General features: G+C 55.9%; 4 protein-coding genes across 5 annotated transcripts; 2 read left to right on the top strand and 2 right to left on the bottom strand.

Moving 5' to 3' along the window:
• Positions 1-526: 526 nt before the first annotated feature.
• Positions 527-14,855, bottom strand: LOC119100790 (sulfhydryl oxidase 2). The gene is made up of 6 exons (XM_037223926.1): positions 14,762-14,855; positions 6,431-6,679; positions 5,660-5,909; positions 4,498-5,305; positions 3,806-4,123; positions 527-1,802 (listed from the first exon to the last, which is right to left on the bottom strand). Exons 2-6 carry the CDS (start codon positions 6,672-6,674, stop codon positions 1,551-1,553), a joined length of 1,872 nt encoding a protein of 623 aa, XP_037079821.1. The 5' UTR covers positions 6,675-6,679; positions 14,762-14,855; the 3' UTR covers positions 527-1,550.
• A 306-nt stretch (positions 14,856-15,161) lies between these two features.
• On the top strand, positions 15,162-19,141 carry LOC119101334 (ARL14 effector protein). 2 transcript variants are annotated; one of them, XM_037224644.1, is made up of 4 exons: positions 15,162-15,296; positions 17,019-17,164; positions 17,901-18,095; positions 18,325-19,141. In XM_037224644.1, the coding sequence occupies exons 2-4, from the start codon at positions 17,043-17,045 to the stop codon at positions 18,401-18,403; spliced, it is 396 nt and encodes a 131-aa protein (XP_037080539.1). In that variant the 5' UTR covers positions 15,162-15,296; positions 17,019-17,042; the 3' UTR covers positions 18,404-19,141. The 2 variants fall into 2 exon arrangements, with proteins under 2 accessions (XP_037080539.1, XP_037080540.1); XM_037224645.1 differs by having other exon boundaries at positions 17,901-18,038; positions 18,325-19,132.
• Positions 18,882-20,337, top strand: LOC119100062 (programmed cell death protein 2-like). The gene is made up of 4 exons (XM_037223177.1): positions 18,882-18,887; positions 18,975-19,081; positions 19,343-19,589; positions 19,656-20,337. Exons 1-4 carry the CDS (start codon positions 18,882-18,884, stop codon positions 20,004-20,006), a joined length of 711 nt encoding a protein of 236 aa, XP_037079072.1. The 3' UTR covers positions 20,007-20,337.
• Positions 20,338-20,887: 550 nt separating this feature from the next.
• Positions 20,888-24,341, bottom strand: LOC119100061 (conserved oligomeric Golgi complex subunit 1). Its single transcript, XM_037223176.1, has 6 exons — positions 24,246-24,341; positions 23,849-24,003; positions 23,326-23,488; positions 22,919-23,041; positions 21,845-22,045; positions 20,888-21,142 (listed from the first exon to the last, which is right to left on the bottom strand). The coding sequence occupies exons 1-6, from the start codon at positions 24,339-24,341 to the stop codon at positions 21,056-21,058; spliced, it is 825 nt and encodes a 274-aa protein (XP_037079071.1). The 3' UTR covers positions 20,888-21,055.
• Between the last annotated feature and the right edge of the window lie 223 nt (positions 24,342-24,564).

Genomic DNA, 24,564 nt, shown 5'->3' with positions numbered 1-24,564 from the left:
AAACTTCTGAGCAGAAACCCTGCTCAGTTCCCCGTCAGCCGTTTCTTACAGCAGTTGGCAGATGACAGCACTTCCTGGTGACCGGAAGATGCGGAGCCTTAGTCGTGGCGGGAGTACTCAACTCTGAGGGCGCTTACGCAAACCACTCTTTTGAAGCCAAAGCTACGACAAGAAGCAATGAAAGCTACCAGGGCAATGAGCGATGGAGTCCCAACAGTAAAACCACCATCACGCTGCCCCAAGCGACAGAAAGCTAACAAAGCACCAGAGCAAGGCTACGCGCGTCCACCGGCCATCACGCCGCAAACGGGAAGGTTGTGGAGAGACGGCAAATAACGCCTCAGGTCTCACTTACGTTATGAACGAGAGTATTTTTCTCGCGCCACACGACGTGCGCCCGGTGTTCCCCAGATTGATAACTCTCATTGCCATCGCGTTTTCAACACCGTTAAGCGATGAACATTGCGTTAACACCGCAGCGGACGAACAATCACTCCATACGAAGTTCCATTTGAAAAGAGCCAAGTCAGGTCACGGCAATTCATTTATTAGGATAGCGCCATAGGAAACAACTGACGTGTGCCCCAAAAGATAAAACCACCGACAGAAAATGTATGCACAGCTCGTCCTCCAAGCTGCACAATAAAACTATCCAACGAAGTCCAACACCGATCATTTAATATCACAAACTTTACCTGTACTTATAACAGAGACAATCCAGAGCTGCATCAAGGACCTGGGAGCAGCCCAGGGCAAAACAGAATACCCTCGGCTGCACCTCCCAACGCAGCAATCCATAATCTACCAACAACGGCAGTACAGCAAGGTGAAGTCTTTCTGGTTCATCACAATTCATCCAGCCAACCACCTCAATGCTTGCAAAATAGAAAATTTACGAACAGCAACGCCTCCTCAACAATATTTGATAATGCCTGGCCTGTGCATAACTACATACACGGGCGAAATGAGTTGTTTAGACAGAAACTCACCACAAATAATTGCCACACGCAATCTGGCTTAGATCAGCAGGGTCAGCCGCTCAGATCTGACGGAATGTGCATGTTGCCATCTGCCCGGTCGGCCTTGCACCGAGCATAGCTGCCTCACAGCCACTGCCACCAAAACATGCCGTAAACGCGAGTCTTCCGAGCACTAACACAAGTCCAGCAGTACCCAGTATGGGACCGACCTTGGCGAGCTAGATAGCACTCCGACAAGACTGGCCTGGTCCGCAGCCAGGCCGGGTAGGGGCGGACGGTGCAGGACTGTGGGAGGCGTGGCTCTGTGTCGACGGATGGTGTGGGCGGGGCGCGCTCCACCCACAGAGTGTTTGGATGCCACCCAGACGTCTGACTGGCAATGAAAGGCGATCGTTGGGAGGCGTTCGCACCAACAGTATAAAAATAGATGGAAACGGAGCACCAACCCACGCAAGCATAACACCTTTTATGGCATCTGGTCATCAGGTAAGACCACGCCCCACTCTGGTCGAGTCATTACCCTATTAAATACAACTGCTCCACACAAAAACAAACTCCTAACCGGCTGCGTTACGAAAACGGCCCGTAGGCGTTGGAATATTTGCGCTTGTACCGCCTCTTCATCCTAAACAGGAAGAAGGCAAGGACAAGTGTAAGGAAGCTGAAGGTCCAGAGCATGACACAGAGGTTGACGTCGCCGCTGGTGATCTGGCCGGGTGGCGCCGGCACGATGCGCAGGCCCGCCAGCCGACTCTGATGCACGCGGCGGGCCACCGCCTCCACTCGGTTCCGGCTCTTCTCCTCCACGACGGCGTCCGGCGGCTGGCGAACACACGGATGGCCAGCTCAGCACACACCCGCGCCTCACTCCGCCAGCACAAACACACACACGCAGCTGTACACGCAGTGCCCTGCCCCGCATGGCACTCCGCCAACGTACACGCACGGAGACTTCAACCGACCCCATCGGCACGGGCATGGTAATCGCGGTCAACGTTCGCGCCTGGCGATACCGGCATGCGCACACAGCAAACCCCCGTGTACCGCACAAAGCACACTTTGTGACCAGTGCACGGTTTGTGGTCTGAGCGCGGTTTGTAGTCGGTGTACGGGTTTCCGCCAGTGCGCGATTTGTGGCCACTGCGCGGTTTGTGGTCAGCATGCGGTGGGGCCAACATAAAGTGAGGAGTGGAGCCAGCACACCTAGTACATGCCTGGTATCGGCATGCACGCGTCGTAGAGGTGCCACGAGGATAGGATCGCAGTGCTCTTTGCGGGACGATTGACTGTGGCACTCCTGCAGCGCAGTGGACAGCTAAAAAAAAAAAATTAAACGCAATAGGAAAGTTTAGGCTACTGACTTGATCGAAATCATTTCTGAGACACACGATTGTTTCTTGTGCTTAATTTCCAGCTCGTCATTTATTTACCCTGACGATAAGTCATGATAGGATGGGACAGCGATTGTCTTGGTGGGGCATCCAAAGTGTTGTCGTTAAAGGGAGTGTTCCACATTTGTATGGGGTTTTCAACTGGAGTAGTCATCTTGAAGATCATTCAGTGCAGTTTATAGCCCTGCCCTTCTTATGGTCTAAACCTGTCTAGTTTCTGAGCCACATCCCTGCAAAGATGTGCACAATATTTCTTGCAGACAACTTCAAGGTCGCTCAGATACCCATGACGCCATAACGGCATTCAAATCCTGTCATTCCATTGGTCATGTGGCGATCAAAGCCAAGCAAAATATAATTGTCGGGTCGTTCACCTCTGGCGTTTGTGGGCAGAATTTCCAGATATAGCGGCTATAAATTAGCTCTCAATCAATGCTTTGCAAGGTACGCATCAAACAATGACATACGGAGGAGTACATTTACTAAGTAGCAAAATTATGTTGTCTACAACAGCCCATTCCACTTAGAAACACACCGTTAGTTATGTGAGCTTATTTCATCATATGCGATGCTTGCCTCCGTATCTCCACACGTGGAACATTCCCTTCGAGCTGGGCGTCTGAGAAACCAGAGGCAAGAGATTCAATTCCCACATTCCCCGGTTCGGTGCCCGTCCTTCCAGTCCGGGTGAGAGGCATGCAGTGTCACGCAGCCTCAGCACCTGAATGTGTCACAAAGCCCCAATGACATACACACAGCTCGCTCAGACGACAGCAGTGCGGTGCAGATCCAAACCAATCCCAACGGTCGGCAGCGCAGCGTCAGTCGAAGGGTGCGCTGGCCGCCAGCTGGCACCTTGGTAATCAGCAGAGGTTGCGTCAAAGCGGCGACGTCAGCTGGCAATGACGCCCGAATGATTCAACGAATACCGCATGGAGCATCAGAGAGCGCGCCTACTTCAGAAACAGACCGGTGTCCAAGGCGACAAAAACCCCTACCATCGTCCACGATGACAAGTGTCAGAGCATGTGTGGGGCTGCTGTCGTAATGCCCTCGCGCTCTGCAAACCGGACTGGCTCTATAAGCATCGGCGTTTGGCGGAATGTGCGCAGTGTTAAGTCCCCATCGGTTTGTACCGGGCCTCGCAAACAACATGAGCTTACTGGATACAATTTATTTCGCGCTTTCAACGGTTCAAATGCTGTACGTCAGATGTCAGAGTCCATGAAGGATGATCGGAGCGGGCCACAATGTCATCAGCGAGTAAATTTGGCCTTCAAACGTGATCTGCTGTAACCTGTTTTCCTGACAGTTCCACTGGCCGTCTGCCCCCACACGGCAGGTGCCGTGTCACAGTTTCATCTCCGTGACGTGGTGGTGCAGCAGATAGAGACCTGCCAGGCTGACGGGCGCCGCGCCCGCCGACTTATTTACCCGTGCTGCCGCGGCGTCCGCCGACGCCGACGCCGCCACCGGCGCGTTCGTCGACAGCCCGTCCAGCTGGATCACGTCCTGGCCGTAGAAGCTGCCGAGGAAGGAGAGCACGATGGCCGGATAGTACTCGTCGCCGCTGAAGCAGGCCTGGCACTGCTTCCTGGTCGGGAACTGCAACTTCGGGTGGCGAGGGTCTTCGGTGGCGTCGCCGGCCAGTCGCTTGTTGACCTTGTTGTGCGCCGTCCACAGCCAGACGGCCGCGCGGTCGGCGCGCGTCACATTAAACAGGCCGTCGTGCGCGGCCATCTCCTGGAAGTGCTGCAACGGCCGGGCGTCGGGGCTAACCACCGAACGGCGGGTGCACGGCGAGCGGGACACGGCACAGTCCGACTCGCTCGGCACATGTAACACGTCACAGACGACAACACTCCTGACCACGCTGGGAACTGCAGGCGCAGCCCAGTATTAATCAGTGCACAGTAAACAAATTCCGGTGTCCGTTTGGACTGGCCGATCTGTGAAATTTCGGGTAAAGCTATACCGTGCATGCAACCTCCTGGATGACTAAGCAATACACAGCCAGCCCCACTTAAATACGTGTGTTTCAAAAAGCACATTTTCAAAAGATGACTCGGGAGCACGACCACGCCACACCGTCGCGCCACTCAGGAGGAGCAGGGCGCCCCACTCACCTGCGAGCAGTGAGCGCAGCTGAAGAAGTGCTTGACGTAGCCGTGTATGGCGGGCAGTACGCTGGCGGCGGCCGGGTCCTGCTGGTGCGCATGCACCGTCAGCGTGTGGAACAGCGACCAGAGACCGCACGGGTAGCCGCGGAACTGGGGCTGCGAGCCGCGGCAGCCGCGCCACGGCCGGTGCGCCGGCAGCCGGTGCTCGGCCGCCGCCAAATGTTGCTGCAGGTCCTCGCCGCTGATCTGCTGGCGGCCCTTCAGCAGGGCGCTGACGCCCGTCAGAGCCTGCATCACCGACCGCCGGCCGGGCAGGTGCGTCACCAGCAGCTGCACGAACTCGCGTAACGCCGCCAACTGCTCGCCGGCGATCAGCTTGCGGCCCACAACCTCATGCTGCAGCGCGTAGCCGACGGTGTTCTCCAGGTCGACCATGAAGACGCCGTCGTCGGCGGCGAGCGGCGCCGGCCGACCCACCGGGTCGGCGGTGGACACGGTGCCGTTGGCCGGCACCTCCTCGGCGGCCAGGCCGAGCATGCGGCGCAGCGCGTCGCCGAACACGCGGCGCGGCGGCAGGCCGTCATGCGAGGCGAGCACTTCGCGCGCGCCTCGCCGGTAAGTCACCAGCAGAGGGCGCGCCGTCTCTTTCAGCGTCAAGCCAGCTGGCGGCTGAAGCACGCGCACCAGCTTTAGCCGCTGCTCCTGGCTGCTCAGGTCGAGGATCAGCTGGCGGCCGACGTGGCTCTCGGCGGATTTGTCCAGCACGATCGCGTGCACTGGCTGCGGCGAGCCGATGATGTCCGAGAGTGAGCCCCTGCCGAAGGAGGGGCGGTCAGCGCGCGCGCGACTGCGAAGTCGCCGGGCGACGAGCTGATCCCGAGTCGTCGGGACTCTCACGCGAGTCGAACACTGCGAGTCAGCGGAGGCACCAGAGCACAGCGGCACCACCGACTCGACTCAGCCGTCACGCTGTCAGCCGAGCTCGCGGTTACAGGAGCGGGTGCTCGTCCCAGCACCTGGTCTCACACGGGCCACTCCCAACATACACGTGGTGCGATGCTGCACCCGAGCGGTGCACCACAGCGCGGCCGGCAGCTGACTCAAGTCATCATCTAAAACGTCACGGAACACGCATTGCATTAGACGACGGATCCAGACTGTTACTTACTGGAAAGGCGCCAGGTTGGGCCAGAGCGGAGGATGACTAGCACTTTGCACTTCAGTCACATAGTCAACGATCACGTCCAGCATCTCCTCCAGGGGTTTGTGCTTCTTCATCTTGCCAATATCACCTTCCTTCGCTAGAGGCTTAAACATTTTGATCCAGGGGTAGCCTCCGATATCGAAGTTCCGACAGAGGGCCAGGTTCTCAGAACGCGCGCAGTTGATGGCTCCTACTTTCACCACGCGGTCCCATTCTATAAACAAGCAGACAAGCTAATGAGCACAGGTGGAAACCAAGGTTGCTTCTGAAAGAAAACACATGGTTGAAAAGAACAAGGCACCACCAAAAATACTAACGTTAATGGGCACCTGCCTGCACTACGAAAAACCACTTCACAATAAAGAAAACACTATTTGGACCATTCACTTTTCTCTCCATTAAAACCAATCAAAATGCAGCATTTTTGGATCGCATGACTCAAACATCATCCCTCCTAGAGACGTGGATAATGCACAAAACGACAGTGCAGACGACCTGATAAACAAAACACAACAAAAGCAATGCGTGTGAAAGCAGCATCCCCCAGACCTACACGGATGTAACAGTCCGACGACTACGGGAAGACCGCACGGCTCGACTCGGCAGCGTGCGATGCCGGCACCGGCCACGCCCATGGTCAAGCGCCAGACCGGTGAAGCCGCTGCGGAGGGGCCTGGTCGTCCAGCCGGGGGCCGGACCCGTTCCGCCGCCGCGGAGAGCGTGGCTGCCACTCACTGGCCGTCTGCTGGGCCACGCGGTGCCAGGTGGGCGCGTACAGCTGGCAGTGGCCGCACCAGCTGTTGTAGAACTCCACCACCCAGACGTGCTGCTTGCCGTACAGCAGGCTGTCGAAGTTGGTGTGGTCCATGTGCACGACGGCGTCGTCCTTTGCGTACAGGTCGACGATGTCATCCTCGTCGTCGTCGTCCGTGGCCGCCGTGGCGGAGAACAGGAGGATCACGATGGCGAGTAGGCGCATCGTTCCTGTGAAGTACGCGCAGCGAGTCAGCAAGACTCCTCTACCCGTCATACCGCTGGAACTGACGGCAGTCCCGGGAAACTGACAAAGGACGCCAAGAGATTAGCTGCCGATGACCATGACAACAAACAACACAGCGTGTATCACAAACAGCCTTAAGGAGGCCCATTACATCTACCCACAGCACATGAATAGACGACAGATGGGCAGCAAGCGCACGGGGTATAAGACCACACAGACGACATATGGATACCACGCGCACTGGGTATGAGGCCACATAAAAGACACATGAGGAGCACGTGTGTGGGGTGTGAGACCACATAGACGACATATGAGGAGCGCGCGCGCGGGGTATGAGACCACATAGACGACACATGGGGAGCAGGCGCGCGGGGTATGAGACCACATAGACGACACATGGGGAGCAGGCGCGCGGGGTATGAGACCACATAGACGACACATGGGGAGCACGCGCGCGGGGTGAGAGACCAGTGTAGCAGCGAGCGCGGCGCAAGGCGCCATCCCAGCGTCCGGCATTTCCCAGCTAGTGATGTCTCTGCCGTGGCGTGTTTTGCAGTCTCTACGATGTAAACATCGATAGAGTTCGTGTACGCGCGTGTTTGGAGATTGTCATCGAGTGAACTCGAATTCACCACTGGCACCCCAGCAGCGACGGGGCACGAGGCGAGGTGGAGCCGAGAAAGCGTCATGCACACGCGAAAACAACAAACGAATATATTTCATAAATTGGCGCTAAAGTCACTACTACGTTGTTTACAGTTCAGTATTCAGTAGTTCTACAATTTGGGACAGCAGCCCAATACAGAGCATGTGGACAGAACCTGTCCGGCCAGATGATGTGCGGTACTTTCCAAAACCTTTAGATCCAAGCCAATGACATATTGACACTTTATCCGACTATGTCCCATTTAACACTGAAATAGGGCTATGAACAGACGGATAAATAAAGAAGAAAACTCTGGTTCCCCTCAGTCGTCAGTCGCCTGCTCAGAGTATAGTAGTGCTTATCAGGCTAATTATGTAGTGTGTTCTTCAGGGAAAGAAGTGCGAGTCCTTTGGTCTACTTCGATCACGGGGCATACTGCAACAGGAAAAATAGAGTGTGGGTTCTTTGTTATACCTCGATCAAAGGACACAACGCAGCAGGAACAACCAACAGCTGCGCGGCTCAAGAAACTTCAGCGCGCGCGCCAAACAACAATCAACGCTGCGCGGCTCAAGAAACTTCAGCGCGCGCGCGAGGAACAATCAACAGCTGCGCGGCTCAAGCAACTTCAGCGCGCACGCCAAAGAACAATCAACGCTGCGCGGCTCAAGAAACTTCAGCGCGCGCGCGAGGAACAATCAACAGCTGCGCGGCAGGAATCTTCAGCGCGAAAATTTCAAGCCCAGCAGCGCAAACAGCATCTAAATTCTAAGCCCCCGGTAAGGTCACATTTAATTCTAATACGCACCACCGGTCGCCACGTTTTGCCACCGTGAAATGGTGTCGTCAAAGTAAGAAAATGCCGATTGAATGTATGAATATCATCTAACAACATTCTTTCATTTTCAAACTCACTACAAATCTGTACATATCTTTAAAAACACATCATGATGGCATGTCGCGTCATTAAATAGAACTTATAGATTACAAGGCCATGCAACAATCGCATGTAATGACTCAAGCTGCAAGTGGGACGGCCAGCCATTGCAATCACGCCTGCGCCAGCAGTAACGACGTCAACAAGACATCAAAGAAAAGTAACATGAGCTAATCATCGTGAACATCGTCACACACTACCGTCGCATGGGCGAAACGGATGCTCTGGCGCCGACGGGTGCGGAACAGAATCAGTGGGTTCGGCAACCTTGTTCCGAGCACTTCTCTGACGCTACCGCCACCCTGCCTTCAAACGCTCAATGCTGCAACACCACACTGCAATGGAACGTATCGCAGCACTCGATTCAACTTCCTCTGTATAGTATCGTAAAACTGCGGGGTGTTTCCGATCTGTTAAACGCGACATTTACATTGATTCGCGCACCGTTTACAGTTTGGGATTCGATTGGATTAAACGAAGAACTGCGGCATCCTAACGTGAAGCGGTAAAAGAATATTTGAAGACGATTGCAGTTCTTTGTAGATTTGTTGTTTCACAACAATACGCGGGTTTGCTACACTTCCGATCTCGTGATCTCTTGTAATCCGCTGTGAAAGCACCTGCCTTCTCGGTCGCGGCGGGTGCCAGTGTGCTGTAGACCCTGGACTGTACACTGCAGGCTCGTTCTTAGTATTGTGGCGGTCGCGTCTATAAAACTTACCACTGCGGACGAACCAATATCACGAAAAGCTTTATTGCATGGGGTTTACCATCGCCGTCAGACCAGTATGACGTCAGTTTTGCGATGTTTACAGTCTTGAGTGAGCTTAAATGTTAACCATAACAGGCCGCGTCGCGACCGCTGGGGTTTCTCGGACAATGATCGTTCCTCGAGCAGCGATTCTTATAAAACCGCCTCGCCCGCATTTTAAGCTGTACGGGAAGGCCCGGCTAGAGGCTATCGCTGGCACGGGCTTAGGTGACGCCGTCAGGCGCCGTCGCCGCCGAGACTGGTGCAGCCGCGAGACCGGCCCGTCCGCGTGCCACAGCCGCCGCAGCCCACGGGGAGGCCCCGCTGTGGTGTCGGTCTATACATCGCCATAGCCCGCGTCCCGCTGAAGCCTCGTCCAAAGCTCACGCTGTGAGCCATTAACGAGAGGCATAAGGTCTTTCTTCATAAGGTCATAAGGTCCTCTCGACCGCGTAGAGTCGAGAGGGCGAGGATCAGGCTATTGGCGGCGGCCAGGAAGCCACCGGCGCTGACAACGGCGTGCCATGCAGCACTGGGGCAGGCGCGCTGACGTTAGCGAGGGCGGGCCGGGCGGAGCGGGCGCACAGGCGCGCGGCATCGGTGGCAAAGGCGTGCCAGGCGGCAACGATAGCCGTGTGCCACGCGCAGCTGGTGCAAGCCGGACCGGAGCCGCGAGAGCGAACCGTCCCACGGCAGCGGGGGTCGAGTCGCCAGACGGCGGCAGCGAACGCTCGTCCCGGCAGTGAGGATTATGAGTGCAGCTCTGACATGCGTCCAGCCGTCCTCAAAAACCGGCGGAGACGTCCCATTTTCCCGCCTGGAGGACCGGAAAACTCGACCATGCCTGTGCGTGCCCAAGCGCGCATCTCCACCACAATCCCTGACAGTATGACGTCCTGACGGTATTTCTACGGCGGCCAAAACGCCTCCTCACGGCGAGCACAGCCACTTTACATGGCACTTGCTATCAGCGACGTCAAATAAGGCACCATTGGGCAGAAAACCTCCCAGCTGCTCATATCAAGCTTAAATTGCTAGCCACATGACGCGCTGGATCTACCGCACGATTACAAAAAGTCCCAGAAAGCGAGAGCTTACGCCTGCTGGCGACCAAAGATCGAGCCTGACGTTTGTTTTGTCGGTACCGGGCGGCCGATGGACGGAACCCCATGGTCCCAGCACGGAGCGGACGCCGCTGAGATCAGCCGCGATACACAGAGTGCAGCGGCCGCCACCTGGTCAGGCGGGTAATGAGGCCCCGCACACATTGGGCAGTGGTGCTTCTATGACCACTGGTGTTTTCATAGTCTCCTGATGGCTCTCTGTCGCTCCCATGTTCGCACTGCATCCATACACTCAGCACAGACTTATACTCATGCACTCACGTTTACATGAGTGGCCTGACATTGGAGGGTCTCGTCTTTCTGCGGGTTCGTGATAGTTGTGACACCTCAATGCCTTCAGGAGTTGTGATGCTTTTGGGGGCCACAATATTTACATACTATTTTTCTCCAGCCTCTGACATGTCCAGATCTCATTGGAATTTTAAGATCATGAAGCTCAGGCACACTGAATATTCTACACACATACTTAGTGTGCAATCCACACATTAGTTGCTGTTTACCACAGAGGCGGCGTATCTGAATTTGGGATTGGGGGGTGGCAAAGACTTTACGAAGGGCCGCCCAAACTGATGGGCCCTATCTTTCAGTACAGGCGCGCAGCCAGAGCCTTGGCAAAGGAGGGACACCGGGTTAACAATGGCCCCTTGAGAGTAAAAGCCCCCAAACCAAATGTCACCGAGTATGGCCCAACTGTTTATGAGGGCATGCTTTTTACATGCTATTTTTCTCTTCTACAACTGAAATAGAAGCCAAAAGGTACCGCGAGATCAGTTCTGCTTGAGTTTTAATCAATCAAGTGAAAAATCATGCGGTAAACGACTGTATGAAATAAATCACCCGCACCCTTCGTTTTACGGTGGTCCAGTGGACTTTTCAAAGCCAAAAGAACTCGGGAGCTTTGTCAGAATCTGACCTGGGCTGTACATAGATATTAAGGACTCCGCGAGTGTAGATCGAAATGGATCACTACTTTTTCTTAACATAGCCAAGCCGTGTTTGTATGGGAAAGTTTAGCATTCAGTCAGAACTGATAAGTGATGCAAATTATGTAACGCAGTTTCGACCATGCACGCTCGCGAATCTCGGCAAAAAACTCGACACCAGGCGTTGCAGTCTCCGTAAACCCTGTACCGTCGGCCTGCTCTCAATATCAAACCGCCACCAACGCGTGGGTGAAAATGATGACACATTTGACACAAGTACCTTGGAACGATTTGGGACTTCAAACCGTACATTAAGAAGGAAGCCGAGTGTATATTACACCCGTGCGATTCTTAGATTGATTAATTGAACGGATTGGCCTTTACAACACGACGAAGCGGTGCTGGAATCTGGTGGTAGGACTGGACGAGTAAAGACAGAATCTTCATTTTTCGTGTTGCTGTAGCTGTTTTCTGTCAAGGAAACAACCTCAAAGTTGTAAGAAAGATACCCAGCCTGACCTTTGAACGGTACACATTAGTTTTCTGAGACATTCGGAAGTCCGTTCCAAAATGGTCGCTCTTGCACGCAAGGCACCCGTCGCCTGGCGTTACTTGCAACGGCCAACGCCGTTCGGTTTTATGGAAACTGCAACTAAGGCTACCGTTGCCCCTGCCTCCGAGATTACGGGCGCGCAGGCTCAAACCTTTTAATAATTTGTTTCCCTAGTTGATTCTGCAAAATACTAAACGTTCTCAGGCCACCATAGGATTACCTCGTTCGTTTTTGAACTCATATCAACCCACTCTTTTCAACACTAATGAGGCCCCTTATTTCCGGGAATGAGCCCCCTTGAATAGAACACTAGGGGGCGCAATCTTGCCCCCGGTCAAGGGCTGAGGGGCACTTCTGTCCCACCGCGGGGTGTCTTCCGGCAGCCACCCTGGCAAAACGGGATCCACTGGCCGATCCGGCGGCCATTAAAGGGATACAGATCATATGACATTGGTCCCTTCCCTGACGCGGAGGCCTTCTGACCCGTGCACACCGCAGCTGACCCCGGATCAACGCGGGAACCCCCGCTGACGCAACGGCCTTCCTGAGCGCCGCAGGTGGTCCAATAATTAGCACATAGACCTCAGTTCGGATTAATGGACCATGCTGGAGTTGTGTTGGAGGGTCCACTGTTCAGCACTGGGGCCCTGTAGCACAGGACCCTTCCATTGTCTCAATGTAAACAAGCATTATAAACTGTCATGTTTCCTTTCACTGTCAGAAGACCACGACCAACGGAAGAGGCCTCTGTCATTCGGGGTCCCGTCTCCGTCCCCGCTGAGGACATCTTTCTCTGACCGGCTCGAGACCCCTCGTCGACACACAATGCCTTGTTCGGCATTGTGGACCCCTGAACGACACAAGAGCCCCACAATGTTACAGGGGCCCCGACCACTGAAAATCGCGGGCCCGGCGTGTCCCTGGAAATCGGAAATGGGCCCTCAGAGCTCAGACCGACACGGAGCCGACTGTTCGGTGTTGGTGATTTCTGGCTGAAACAGAGGAATGCTCTCTCAGAGGTCCCCAGTCAATGCAAAAGGCCCTCTTACTGACATTTGAGATCGCGGCCCTACGGGCGGGGTCCTTAATGTGACCTAAAGTAAGCCTTTTGGGCCGTTTAGCCTTACAAACAAGCCCCGATCTTTGGTCTCAAGAGAGCCTTCGGCCTCTTTTCGGGCCCCTCCATCCACCGCTCCCGGCCGACTCCAGTCAATTGCCGTCACACGATCCCTGTCTGTCACTGTGGCCCTTGACCGACAACAGCGCCCCTATTGTATCAGGGACCCCGAACACTGCAAATCGCGGGTCCCGGCCTCGTTCCAGCTTGGAAATGGGTCTTAAGGGCCCAGACAGATATGGAGCCAACTGTTTGGCTCCGTGTCAAAGGCCTTTATGATAGAGATAGAAAATCCTAATAACAGTGGCCTAATTAAAGCTCCCTGACTGATATTTCAGGTCTTGACACTACAGGTGAGGGTGGATGTCCGAGTCTAATTGGGCCCTTGATCCTTGATTGCGAGGGCACTCCGACCCCTCTTCGGACCTCCTCAAAGTCCGCGACAGACTACAGGCCACTAGCCCAGACATGATCCTCTGTTATGCACTGTAAGCCCCCTACCGAGAAATGGGCCCTTATCACTGTTTCAGGGACCCAGATCAATGGGAGTCGCGACCCAGTCTTGTTCCTGTTTGAACAACGGGCACCCAGGGTGCAGCCTGGCAGACAGCCAACTGCTTGGTGTTCGCGGTCGCTGGCCGAGTTAGACACCCGCGCTGTCTCAGGGTTCTTCAAAAGGTATGAGAGGACCTCTTGCTGATATGTCAGGTCACAACCCTATGGGCACACGACCCTATGTGACCTACAGCCAATCCTTCAGGCTCTTATACCCTCCCACAGGGCCTTTGACAGTTTGTTCTGCTGGGCCACCCAGGTCCCTCTTTGGGCCTCATTGAGCACTGCCCTTAGTCACTCTGTGGCCCCCTGCAAGCACAGGACCCATTGTCAGGCACTCCAGCAGGGACCAGTGAAAATCACTGGCCACTTTGTAGCTGATGGGGAAGTGTGTCTGAGGGCCCATACTGATATGGGGTGGACTGTGTGGCACAGGTGGTGTCTGACTGACATATAGACCCATATTGATTCAGGGTGTCCATGATTAGTGCAAAGAGCCCTCTGACAGTCACCTGAAGGTCTGACCTTGCAGACCAAAGCCCCTGAATAAAAAAACTCTGACCAGCCCTTTGTGCTCTCACACCTCCTATTAAGCCCTTCATCATCAGACTGGGTATGTTTTCCAGGCATTTTGGGCCTCCTCGAGCACTGGCTCTAACCAACTCTGGCCTTCTGCCAGCACAGGATGCCCATTAGGCACCATAGGATCTGACCAATGTAAATCACCTGCTTCAGCTTTGTCCCTGCTTGGGAAATGGGCCCTTAGGCCTATGTGGCTATGTAGCCAACTGTGAGTTACTGGTGTCTGACATACACATAGTCCCTTAGGCCCCTATCATTTAATTTACAGGCATGCTTTTTATCTAGAAATAGGCTCTTTTCAGACCTGAGATGGGCCCATCGTAAGTTGAGGGGGTGCGCAGGCCGCGAGGGGGGGGGGCGGGACACGCCATGAGTGCTCAGGACTTCTTGGGACCGGCGATCAAGGGTCCAACGAGGGGGCTCAAAGAGGTAGCCCGACGCAATTTCAGGGGATCCTGGCCCGCAAATGTCCATCAGAGGACCTCTTGTGCCGATTGGAGCCCCCTGAGCCCCTGGGGCAATGAGGGACCGCCGGTCAATCCGCGACCACAAATTTCGCAGTCTGCCACGTCGCAGCCAACGACCCGTGCCGGGACCATCCTGCGCGAAAGACTTGAACACTGACAGCCATTACTGATGTTTACCGATAAGTAGTGCACCTAAAGTAAGATGTGCACTTACTTATATCTTTAATGAAGCACACCACAAGATGCGGCCAGTTGGTCAATAGCAGCACGTTGGAAGGAAGGCAACATATGGGTCCCAATACACATCGACATTCAACAATCTGCCCATACGACGTTCGTTACTCAAGATGATATGTAAAAAGAGTTTCAGTCGTGTCACTGATCACTTGCCTGCCACTCCAAAGAGCTCACCTGTGACTTCAGCATTAGTGCTCCGTGAAAATTAAAATACACCCACCATCCTACAAGCATTGGCCACACTGCCCATCACTCCGCTCTTGACGATGTGATGAACCGCAGCTGTCTGGAAGGCGGTAGAAGTTGGTGGTCTCAAAAAAACTTTGGCGGTATCCACTAAGACATTTAGAGTATTTCAGCAAGCAGGGAGGAAATATATCACTAGTGTGAATGAGCTTTTCATCAATTTGGACTTGATGATATTTTATTGTTTGTATTCTCATGGGAAATTCGCGATCTATAAACAGAGATATACCGGATAGTTAATTTCTTTATTAAGTTGGCATCTCTAACTTGGCATTACGTTGTTCTACTGACAACGAACGCAACCGACTTTAATCGTATTATGGGCAAAGCCGGACCTGCGCGGCGTGCACACCGCAGCAGTAGATCTTTCAATTTTGTTGTTTTCTTTCTACACGTATTGTTGAATGCGTCGTCCCTGGCGATTGAGGCTGAGAAGTGGCACCGTGGCTTGGTCCGATGACAGGTAAGTTTTTGAAGCCTATGTAGCCCTGCAATCATACGGCCGCTTTCAATTGTAATGTATCACGGTATGTATGAGTTCAGAGGTATGGTCTTCAAACTGCCAAAAATACAGTAGCCGAACGCGTCTGGTGTAGCAGCTGGATGCGGCAACAGTTTTACCATACGCACACTGTATGTTGCCCAGTGTCCAGAGTTTGGTGTGTAGTGAGCTCCAATTTTGGCGCATAGCCGGGCAAATGTTTGAAGGAATTGGGATGTTTTTAAACGTTATTCAAGCTAAAATACTGTCAAAACATTTTTTACATCAGGATGCTCAAAATACGCTGCAATTTTGCTTGGCCAGGCAGTTTTGGTGCATAGAAAATGTGATTCAATGCATGGGAGTTGTGTGTGTGTGCAGTGCCAGGATGCATTTTTGCGGACTGGCCTGGTGGTTTACTACTCTGTAAGGATATTATCTGCATCAGACGCTTAAGCGTTACCAACAAGGTCTGCCTGAGAAGCATTGTAGGCATACTTGTTGTGTGATATGGTAAAAGGTCATTTTGGTAATAGACTTCAAGTTGGGTATTGTGGCTGGCTTTAGCCATTAGGCTCAAGTCACATGCTAAAATGGTACTCTATCCCTATGGCCTGGAATTCTGACAGTTGTGTCCTTCCAGTGGGGATGAAACACTTATGAGAAAGGCTAATTTTCTAACCTTGCATATAAAAATGGCTCACTCATCCCTTTAGTTTTGATATTTCCCCTTCACCTATACCACAATACAATTAAACTGTCATGATTAAGATAAGACTGTTTAGTGCCTGCATTGCCTCAAAGCATTTATGGGGTTATTGTTATCTGTTATTATTCAACTTTTAAAAGTTACCATAAAGAAAGAATGGTGCAAATTGCAAAATGCAGCAATATTTAGGTTACAGTTCCATTAGTTGGCTGGGCTTAGACATTGTTCACTCCATACCATTGTCACAGTTGATCAGCAAACTGTTTGGATCGGGGCAGGTCATGTTTTATTTCTTACCAGGACTGGTCTAATCTGCAATGCAGGTGTATTCTTGCCTGCAAAGCATTCTCAACTCTTTTGTTTTAATAATTCCACCTAAAAACCCTTGGATATGTATCAAAGAATGCATTATCTAATAACAAGTGATAATGATGCATTTGACTAGCTGTTGGCACTAAGTACCCTAGAATGAATCCCCCACCTGCTTAGATAATGGAAACCGGCCTGCAGTGACCAAAGTCACATTACCATTATCTGAGGCTGGCTAGTGTTTGCCTCAGTCAGGTGGTATATGCTATGATATCAATGGATTTCCATGAAATATGGGACACAGTTAGTGAGCTATTAAAAAATGGAATCCTAGTAACTAGAAGGAATCAAACAGAAGTAAATCAGACCTTATAGAACTAGACAGGGTGGCATCAAATAACCCCATCCTACTCTGCCCCACCCCAGGTAGGAAGTCACTCCTAAGAAAATGCAAATACAGGCAGGTTGGTCGACTGGTGAGGAAAAAATATATATTGCCTTGAAAGTGACCATTCAGTTAAACAAGTTGGTTAAAGAATCATTGTTGCATGTTGAAATATTTAGTCTCCAGATAACACACTTAACATTTTTGAATGAAGTGTTTATGAATGTAACTTAGTAAGCCCTGCAGGTGCAAGCTCTTCAGATTTTTTATCTTCTGTTCATGTATCACTTCACATTTACAGGTGGCAAGGTCGCATGGAATCAACATGTCAAACAGTATTGGAGAGAGGGAGCGTGACCTGGTGTTAGCCAACTCCACAGCCGGTTTTGACCCAGACAGAAGCAACAGGGAGCGCCGCAAGCTAAAGCGGAAGATCTACACGGATGGGTGAGAGCAGCTTCCAAAGACTTTGTTTCACTAGTGATCAGAAATCCCAATTTGTTGATGCATTATGCATGGGCACGGCATGACACTAAGAGTTAAAGCTTAAGGCCCCAGTTGTCATTCTTTGTGCATTGCATTCAGTGTGCATCATAGGTTTGATGTGCCAAGTTTGTGCACAATCTCAAGGCATTTTTCTGCTCCGCATTTTCTCGTTTACCAGCAGTGAAAAACACAACAGGCCTGCATTGGGGTGCCTTCAGCTGTGACAGCTAAATCCTGTCCCTTTACCATCCTGTCCCTGCCATTTCCTTTCCAATTCCAACTGTCATCCTGTCCCAACCTTCCACCCATATCAAACCCCTCCCCCTTTGGAACGGGCACTCCATGCCCTGACCGTCACACCCTAAAACCCAGGAACTGGACTGCTGTTTGCTACATGTATATATTGACTGCTGCTTTTACATGTATACCTAGGGGTATACCTGGAGGTATATGTGTCTCGAGAATCCGATGATGATTCACGTTTGCATGTGTGTTTCACATGCATCCTCTCCATCAGCAATGCTGTGTCTGTCAGACAATTTGCAATGCTGCATCCCAAAACTAGCATTTTTTTAGACACAGACAAGCTGATAACATCGTGCGTTTTGCGTGGCATTGCGTGTTGGAACCACCTTTGCTTCGTCCCGTTGTTGGCGTGAGCCGAGCCTGTACGTGCGTGTCGCTTGTCCTGTTACAGGCGTAAGCGCGCTCTGTACGATGACCGCGGCTGTCTGATGAGTGGTCAGGACGTTTGCGACTGTCTGCAGCCCGACTGTCCAGGCTGCCACTTCCCCTGCGCCAAGTGCGGCTCTCCCATGTGCGGTCACGAGTGCAGGTCGGTCCAGGCCCGGCTGGGGAGTCAGGTGCGATGGCGTTGGCCTATGAGCATCAAGTAAGTGTAAAGACATGAAAAGAGCATCATAAACTTGCAGTGAGCTGAAACATTTTATTTGGCGGACGTCATTGGTCAGTTCCTTGATGAACGTCTAGATAAGCTGAAGTTTGAATTTGCTTTCTTTTCGAAGTGTTATCGGTGATATTCGTATTTCTCCAAGCTATGTGGTTGAGGTGGTGTGCACCCCTGAAATACGCGATTCCATTAATTCTCCTTTTTTCTCAAGGGTAAACCGCAAGTGGATGTACGACCAAGTGGAAATTGAGGGCACAGACAAGGTGTTGCGCAATAGGTTCCGCGAGTAAACAGTACCAGTGGTTGTTCCGGAAGCCTCTGGGCCGAACTGCCTGTGCTGTAAGACTGGACACCAGCGCCGCTTGTCACACCGGAGCGGCGGCATTGCCTCGTCGGCGCCAGTACAGTAACAGTGTAGTAGCGCCGTCAGACTGGTACACACCAGTCAGTGGCGTTATTGGTTTTCTCCGCACCACTCCGTGAAAACTGCGGTGGTCGCACTCGACACTCGCCAGCACCGTCCGGACTGCTCTCTCCGTTCCACCGGATCGTCAGAGTCGCACCGTCCCACCCGCCACTCTCCCCGCCGCACCGGACTGTCGGAGCCGCACCGTCCGGACCGCTCTCCCCGCCGCACCGGACCGTCAAAGCCGCACCGTCCCACCCGCCGTTCTCCCCGCGGCGATGGCGTCGGCCGGCGGCGGCTCGGGCGTGCTGCTGGGCCTGGAGGACGCGCCACTGACGCCAGCCGACGAGCGCCGCTCTGACATGACTGTCAGCCGGCTGGGCGGCCGGCCCGACTGGCCGACACCCGGCGCCGCGCCGCCGCCTCCGCTCTGCGCCCGCTGCGGCCGGCCGCAGCCGCTCGTCGTGCAGGTGTACGCGCCGATCGGCGCCTCCGCCTACCACCGCACGCTCTACGTGTTCGGCTGCGCGACGCCCGAGTGCGCCAACGAAAGTGCCGCGTGGTGCTGCGTGCGCGCGCAGCAGCGGGCGACCGGCGGCGCCGAGCCGGCGCCTGTGCCGGCCGAGCGTGCACCGGCCGCCGCCGCCACCGACTGGCTGGATGAGGCCGACGACTGGGGCAGCGACGACAGTGGCGGCAGCAGCGGCGGCAGCAGCAGCGGCGGCGGCGGCGGCGGCGGAAACAGCAACGTCAGCGCCTCGCTGCTGACGCGAGTGCAGGAGCTGGCGCTGGACGCCGACAACGCCAACCTGGCGGCGGCCAGCGAGGCGGCGCCGGCCACCGCTGAGCTGGAGCCTGCAGCTGAAGAGGGCGTGAGCCCAGAGCCGGCGCAGCCTCCTACGTGTGACGTGCGTGCGCTGTTGGCCGCGCGGCCGCCGCCATTGCACGGGCCCGTCACTTTCCGGCCGGCCTACCTGGGCGTGGTGGAGGAGCCGGCGCCGCGCGGCGCGCCCTCCCACCACGAGCTCGACCTGCTGCGCGCGTACCAGGCGCGCGAGGGCGTTAACCTGGCACAGCTGTCCGCGCCCGGCGGTGGCGGGGACGGCCCGACCGCCGCCGCCGCCGAGGGCTACGAGCGCGCCGCGCCGGCGCACGGCGACCGGCTGCTCTACAAGCTGATCCAGCGTCTGGAACTGTGTCCGGGCCAGGTGCTGCGCTACTGCCGGGATGGCGGCTCGCCGCTGCCGCTGGCGCCGCTGCCGCCGGCGCCGCCCGCCTGCCGCCACTGCGGCGCGCCGGCCGTGTTCGAGCTGCAGCTGCTGCCGACGCTGGTGGCGCGGCTGCGCGTTGCGGACGCGGCCGGCGGCGAGCATGCCGGCCCGCTCGAGTTCGGCACCGTGCTCGTCTACACGTGCCGCGACAGCTGCTGGCGCGACGGCGACCGCGCCCGCGCCGAAGTGGTGCTGGTGCAGGCCGAGATGCAGTGACGTCACAGGTCAAGCTGCAATGACGTCACGGAGAAGGCGCAGTGACGTCACGGTCGGATTCGCTGTCGGTCATGTCAGTTGGGAAAGATCGAGGTAGCCTTGAATGGAAAATGAAGAGCGAGTACTGCTAGAACATGCCGATATTTTGTTTGACGAAGCAGTCGTGCGTTGCTTTGTGAACTGCTGCGGTTAGATCGCTGCAGATGCATGGGCTTTCTTGTCACGGGCAGCCGTGTGTTCACGCGAGCGCTCCCCGCCAAGCATACGAGCTGTGAGGAGTCTTGCCACACTTTCATTTGTTTCACTCGCTCACAATACATGCTGATGAATACTCGTGATTCCCTCGCGCCGTTCACAGCAGTAGGTCTTATGAAGGAGGTCAAGCTGTCAGAAACAGTACAGCACGCGCACGCGTGCTCTGCGGCGTTTGGTGTTCGACGGGGTTCACAAAGCCGAGACCTGCCGGGATTTGCGTAACCCACACCTGTATTGATAATTCACTGATACACAGCAATGCCGCAGCTGCAAAATTGAATGCACGCACAACGTGACAGAACAATGCTGGCCGCTCGCCCCGGCAGCGGTGGCATGTGGAGCCGGCCCTCCGCCCGGCCGGGCCGCGCCGTCACCTCGGCAGCGGTGGCATGTGGGGGCCGGCCCTCCGCCCGGCCGGGGCGCGCCGTCACCTCGGCAGCGGTGGCATGTGGAGCCGGCCCTCCACCCGGCCGGGGCGCGCCGTGACCTCGGCAGCGGTGGCATGTGGGGGCCGGCCCTCCGCCCGGCCGGGGCGCGCCGTCACCTCGGCAGCGGTGGCATGTGGAGCCGGCCCTCCGCCCGGCCGGGGCGCGCCGTGACCTCGGCAGCGGTGGCATGTGGAGCCGGCCCTCCGCCCGGCCGGGGCGCGCCGTCACCTCAGCAGCGGTGGCATGTGGAGCCGGCCCTCCGCCCGGCCGGGGCGCGCCGTGACCTCGGCAGCGGTGGCATGTGGAGCCGGCCCTCCGCCCGGCCGGGACGCGCCGTCACCTCAGCAGGTCGGCGGGGCCGCCGTGTTAAAACCAGCTGCCGCTGAGCCCGGCCAAGAACGACGAGCTCGGCTTCATGGTCTCCGTCTTCTTCCGCGACTCCTGCACGGCCGTCTGGAACATGTCACACGGGTTCACTCCCGGGCTGGTTCGGCGTCCGGCGCACCAGCGTCGGTGGAGCACAAGGTCAAATGTGGCCGTCCTTGCCACCTGCACAATGTCATGACGTCGTAGACAAATGGCAGAAGATCAATACGTACAGCGGCCGCGTTGCCCAGCGCAGAGGCCGACGGCGGCCCCAGTAGGATTCCGGAAAAACTTATGCGTTCGACTTTAATGGTTTCATGTTTGGCTGGATGAAGAGTAGCCGTGGTACAGTCTATCAGAGCTTGCTGCGCATGGGTAACTAGAGTAAACATTACTTGTTGTGTACACGACTCAACTTCATGATGTACTTGTGTACACCATGAAGCTGTCGTCAAAGTTGCACCAATCAAGCCGTCTAGCGATTTTGCCTCTGGTCTTTTTGCCAGGACTGTGGGAAGCTAAGTTCCGTACAGTGGTACGACACGGTCGCGCCGGGACAGGTTGACTTGTTGGCCAATTGCCGCATAACCTAATTTCAACAGCGATACAAAACAATACACCCATCGTTTGACTCGTATGCAGTGTTGCTGTGTTACGAGCTCAGGATCTTTCACCAATGCACCTTAGCGGCATTGCTGAGCCTGTAAACCTAAACTCAAGGGGGTGGTTTCCGGTCACCGCGCCTGCCGCAGGGGCCGCTGCCACCTGCCAGCCGCGGCTGTCCCTTACCTTGTCGTGTCGGGCGGCGGGCAGGGGCCGCGACCTCTCGAGCGGCGACGAGTCGGGCACGGCCAGCAAACTGAAGCGGACGGGTCGGGCGGCCAGCAGCAGCAGGCTGTGCTGCTCCTGCTGACCGCTGCTGCTGCCAGCGCCGCCGCCAGCCAGCGGGCGCACTGGGCCGCGGTCCACAGTCAGCGCACCCAGCAGCGACTGTGGGACATGGGCGGCATCAGAGGAGGGCCTGGGGACACCCGTCGCGGTCCCAGATCAGGGACCGCGAGATACGGGGGCGTCAGAAGAGTAACTAGGGACACCTGTCAGAACAGGGACCACGAGATACGGGGGCGTCAGAGGAGGGTCTGGGGACACCTGTCAGAACAGGGACCACGAGATACGGGGGCGTCAGAGGAGGGTCTGGGGACACCTGTCAGAACAGAGACCGCAAGATACGGGAGCGTCAGAGGAGGGTCTGGGGACACCTGTCGGAACAGGGACCGTGAGATACGGGGGCGTCAGAGGAGGGTCTGGGGACACCTGTCGGAACAGGGACCGCGAGATACGGGGGCGTCAGAGGAGGGTCTGGGGACACCTGTCGGAACAGGGACCGCGAGGTACGGGGGCGTCAGAGGAGGGTCTGGGGACACCTGTCAGAACAGGGACCGTGGGATACGGAAGTGTCAGAGGAGGAACTGGGGACATCTGTCAGAACAGGGACCGCGAGATACGGGGGCGTCAGAGGATGGTCTGGGGGCACCTGTCAGAACAGGGACCGTGAGATACGGGGGCGTCAGAGGAGGGTCTGGGGACACCTGTCAGAACAGGGACCGCGAGATACGGGGGCGTCAGAGGAGGGTCTGGGGACACCTGTCAGAACAGGGACCAGGGGACACGGCGGCCTCGGAACGGACGGAGCGGCACACGCTCGCGACGTAGGGTCGGACATCCTGACAAACGGACCAGATCACACGGAAGTGGGTAAGATTGTTTCCTCCTTGGAATATGCCAAAACTGAAAACGACGAATTACCCATCCGATTTCCAATCATTGCAAACAATCCACCCGGGACCGTGGCGTCGCCGGCACCTGCGACTGCTGCGTGAACTGTCGAAGGTTCTTCAGCGCGTGTGGCCAGCAGACGTTCAGGTCGAACGGGTCGATGTGCTCCTCAATGGACTCGCACGTGCTGCTGATCTTCTTAGTCAGCTCCTGCGAGTGGTGGCCACCGTGTACTTAGAGGCGGCCAGGCGACTTCGACACTGCCGATTGAAGGCTAAGCACAACAAATGGCAGTGCACATCACAGGAGGTGAATCGAATATATTCTGCAGGGGACAGCTGTCTAACACATCCTATGTACATACCCTGCTAACAAGTTCAACAGCTGGAGATGGATACCACCCATGCAGCGTTTATGATCTGCCGTCGTGCCCTGCAGCCCCATAAACTGTGGCCTGAGCCGAGCGTGCGCCCCGGCCCAGACCCTCGGCTCACCTGGTCTCTGGCCGAGGCCAGGCTCTTCAGGAAGTGCACGTCGACCAGCGCCTGCAGCGCCTGGTTCTGCGAAAGGCCTTCCTGTCCCAGCGACGCCAGGTGGCGCGCGAACACGTCCACCAGCCGGCGCACGCACGTCTGCACCAGCTGGTTCTGCACCTCCCTGTGGCGAGGCAAACGGTGGCAGCGGGCCGGTCAGTCGCAGACCGACTCGCAGCACGGTTAACAACACAGTCACGGCTCAGGGCGCACTAGCTGGCAAGTAGCAACTTGCTGTACACTGCGGCCTTTTCTGCGTTATAAACGCTTGAGAGCTGTGCCGGAGATTCGGTTCACGCAGAATTCGCACGCTGCGCAGGCGTATAGGTTTGGCAAACGCGGAAGCCCATATCGCCTGCAATAGATTCAGCTACATAATCCACACGTTCACTCTCTTCTCTTCAAGCAGTGACATGCACGCAAAGGTGGTAAGCCTGGCTGACCCACTGTGTTGGCCGGGCTGCCCACGTGTGCTGGGCCTCACCTGCCCAATGTCATGGAGCCCAGCCGGTTGATGTCGGTGGACAGCCGACAGAGGGCGGCGGTGAGCGAGAGACGTGGACAGCGGGGCACACGCACCACCGACTCCACCGTCTGCCCCGAGTCGGCCTCCTCGCTGATGGTCACCGCTGCCCACAGCTGCCCACACGGACGTGGCACGTCAGCAGGTGGACCGCAACGCGTGCGAGGTCAGCGACCCGACGCAGACTCGAGAGCACGCAGGCAGTGAAACACACCGCAGTCGTAACAGGACAACTGTGTGCGGACTCCTCTTCGTATGACCGTTAAAACCAGATGTCACCGAACCATCGCACCACCCAAAGCCATCACAAGCCCGCCTCTGGCCTGCCGAGTCTGAGCCCATTCGACCCTTCTCTCACGGCGAGATCCTTCAGGTCGACGTCCGTGGCGGCCCGCAGCGCTGTGGTGAGCTCCTCCTCCAGCCGGTCGGCGCGGCCCTGGCACCAGCCCGCCATCAGCCGGCAGCGCGCGTGCAGCAGCTGCGTCACCAGCTCCTCCCAGAGCGGCCGGCCCGCGGACGCTCCCTGCCGGCCGCCGGCGGACACCGCCGAGGCGTTAGCGTCACCGGGTCAGGATCATCGGCAGCCACTGGACGCCGGGACGGCGGCGGGCGCCAGGTCACGTGGCGGCGTTACACGTGGGCGACCGTTGCATGTTCCGCCGCGTCCTGGCCCCTAG

Source organism: Pollicipes pollicipes, unplaced genomic scaffold (assembly GCF_011947565.3).
Source record: "Pollicipes pollicipes isolate AB1234 unplaced genomic scaffold, Ppol_2.1 Scaffold_4881;HRSCAF=5763_pilon_pilon_pilon, whole genome shotgun sequence".
Lineage (NCBI taxonomy): Eukaryota > Metazoa > Arthropoda > Thecostraca > Pollicipedomorpha > Pollicipedidae > Pollicipes > Pollicipes pollicipes.
The sequence above is the reverse complement of the archived record's forward strand: the minus strand, read 5'-3'. Positions and strand labels throughout refer to the sequence as shown.

Excerpts from the sequence above, each read along its gene's own strand:
- LOC119100790 (XM_037223926.1), bottom strand. The coding sequence starts at position 6,674 with ATGCGCCTACTCGCCATCGTGATCCTCCTGTTCTCCGCCACGGCGGCC. Across the intron at positions 5,306-5,659 it reads CCCAACCTGGCGCCTTTCCA|GGGCTCACTCTCGGACATCA; the intron begins GTAAGTAACAGT and ends CTCCTTCGGCAG. Across the intron at positions 4,124-4,497 it reads GCTGCGCTCACTGCTCGCAG|CACTTCCAGGAGATGGCCGC; the intron begins GTGAGTGGGGCG and ends CGGCCGTTGCAG.
- LOC119101334 (XM_037224644.1), top strand. The coding sequence starts at position 17,043 with ATGTCAAACAGTATTGGAGAGAGGGAGCGTGACCTGGTGTTAGCCAAC. Across the intron at positions 17,165-17,900 it reads CGGAAGATCTACACGGATGG|GCGTAAGCGCGCTCTGTACG; the intron begins GTGAGAGCAGCT and ends GTCCTGTTACAG. Across the intron at positions 18,096-18,324 it reads CGTTGGCCTATGAGCATCAA|GGTAAACCGCAAGTGGATGT; the intron begins GTAAGTGTAAAG and ends TTTTTTCTCAAG.
- LOC119100062 (XM_037223177.1), top strand. Across the intron at positions 19,082-19,342 it reads GCCAACGAAAGTGCCGCGTG|CGAGGCGGCGCCGGCCACCG; the intron begins GTGCTGCGTGCG and ends GGCGGCGGCCAG. Across the intron at positions 19,590-19,655 it reads CGCGCGAGGGCGTTAACCTG|CGCGCCGCGCCGGCGCACGG; the intron begins GCACAGCTGTCC and ends GAGGGCTACGAG.
- LOC119100061 (XM_037223176.1), bottom strand. The coding sequence starts at position 24,341 with ATGGCGGGCTGGTGCCAGGGCCGCGCCGACCGGCTGGAGGAGGAGCTC. Across the intron at positions 24,004-24,245 it reads TCGACCTGAAGGATCTCGCC|CTGTGGGCAGCGGTGACCAT; the intron begins GTGAGAGAAGGG and ends CCGTGTGGGCAG. Across the intron at positions 23,042-23,325 it reads TGGCCTCGGCCAGAGACCAG|GAGCTGACTAAGAAGATCAG; the intron begins GTGAGCCGAGGG and ends CACCACTCGCAG.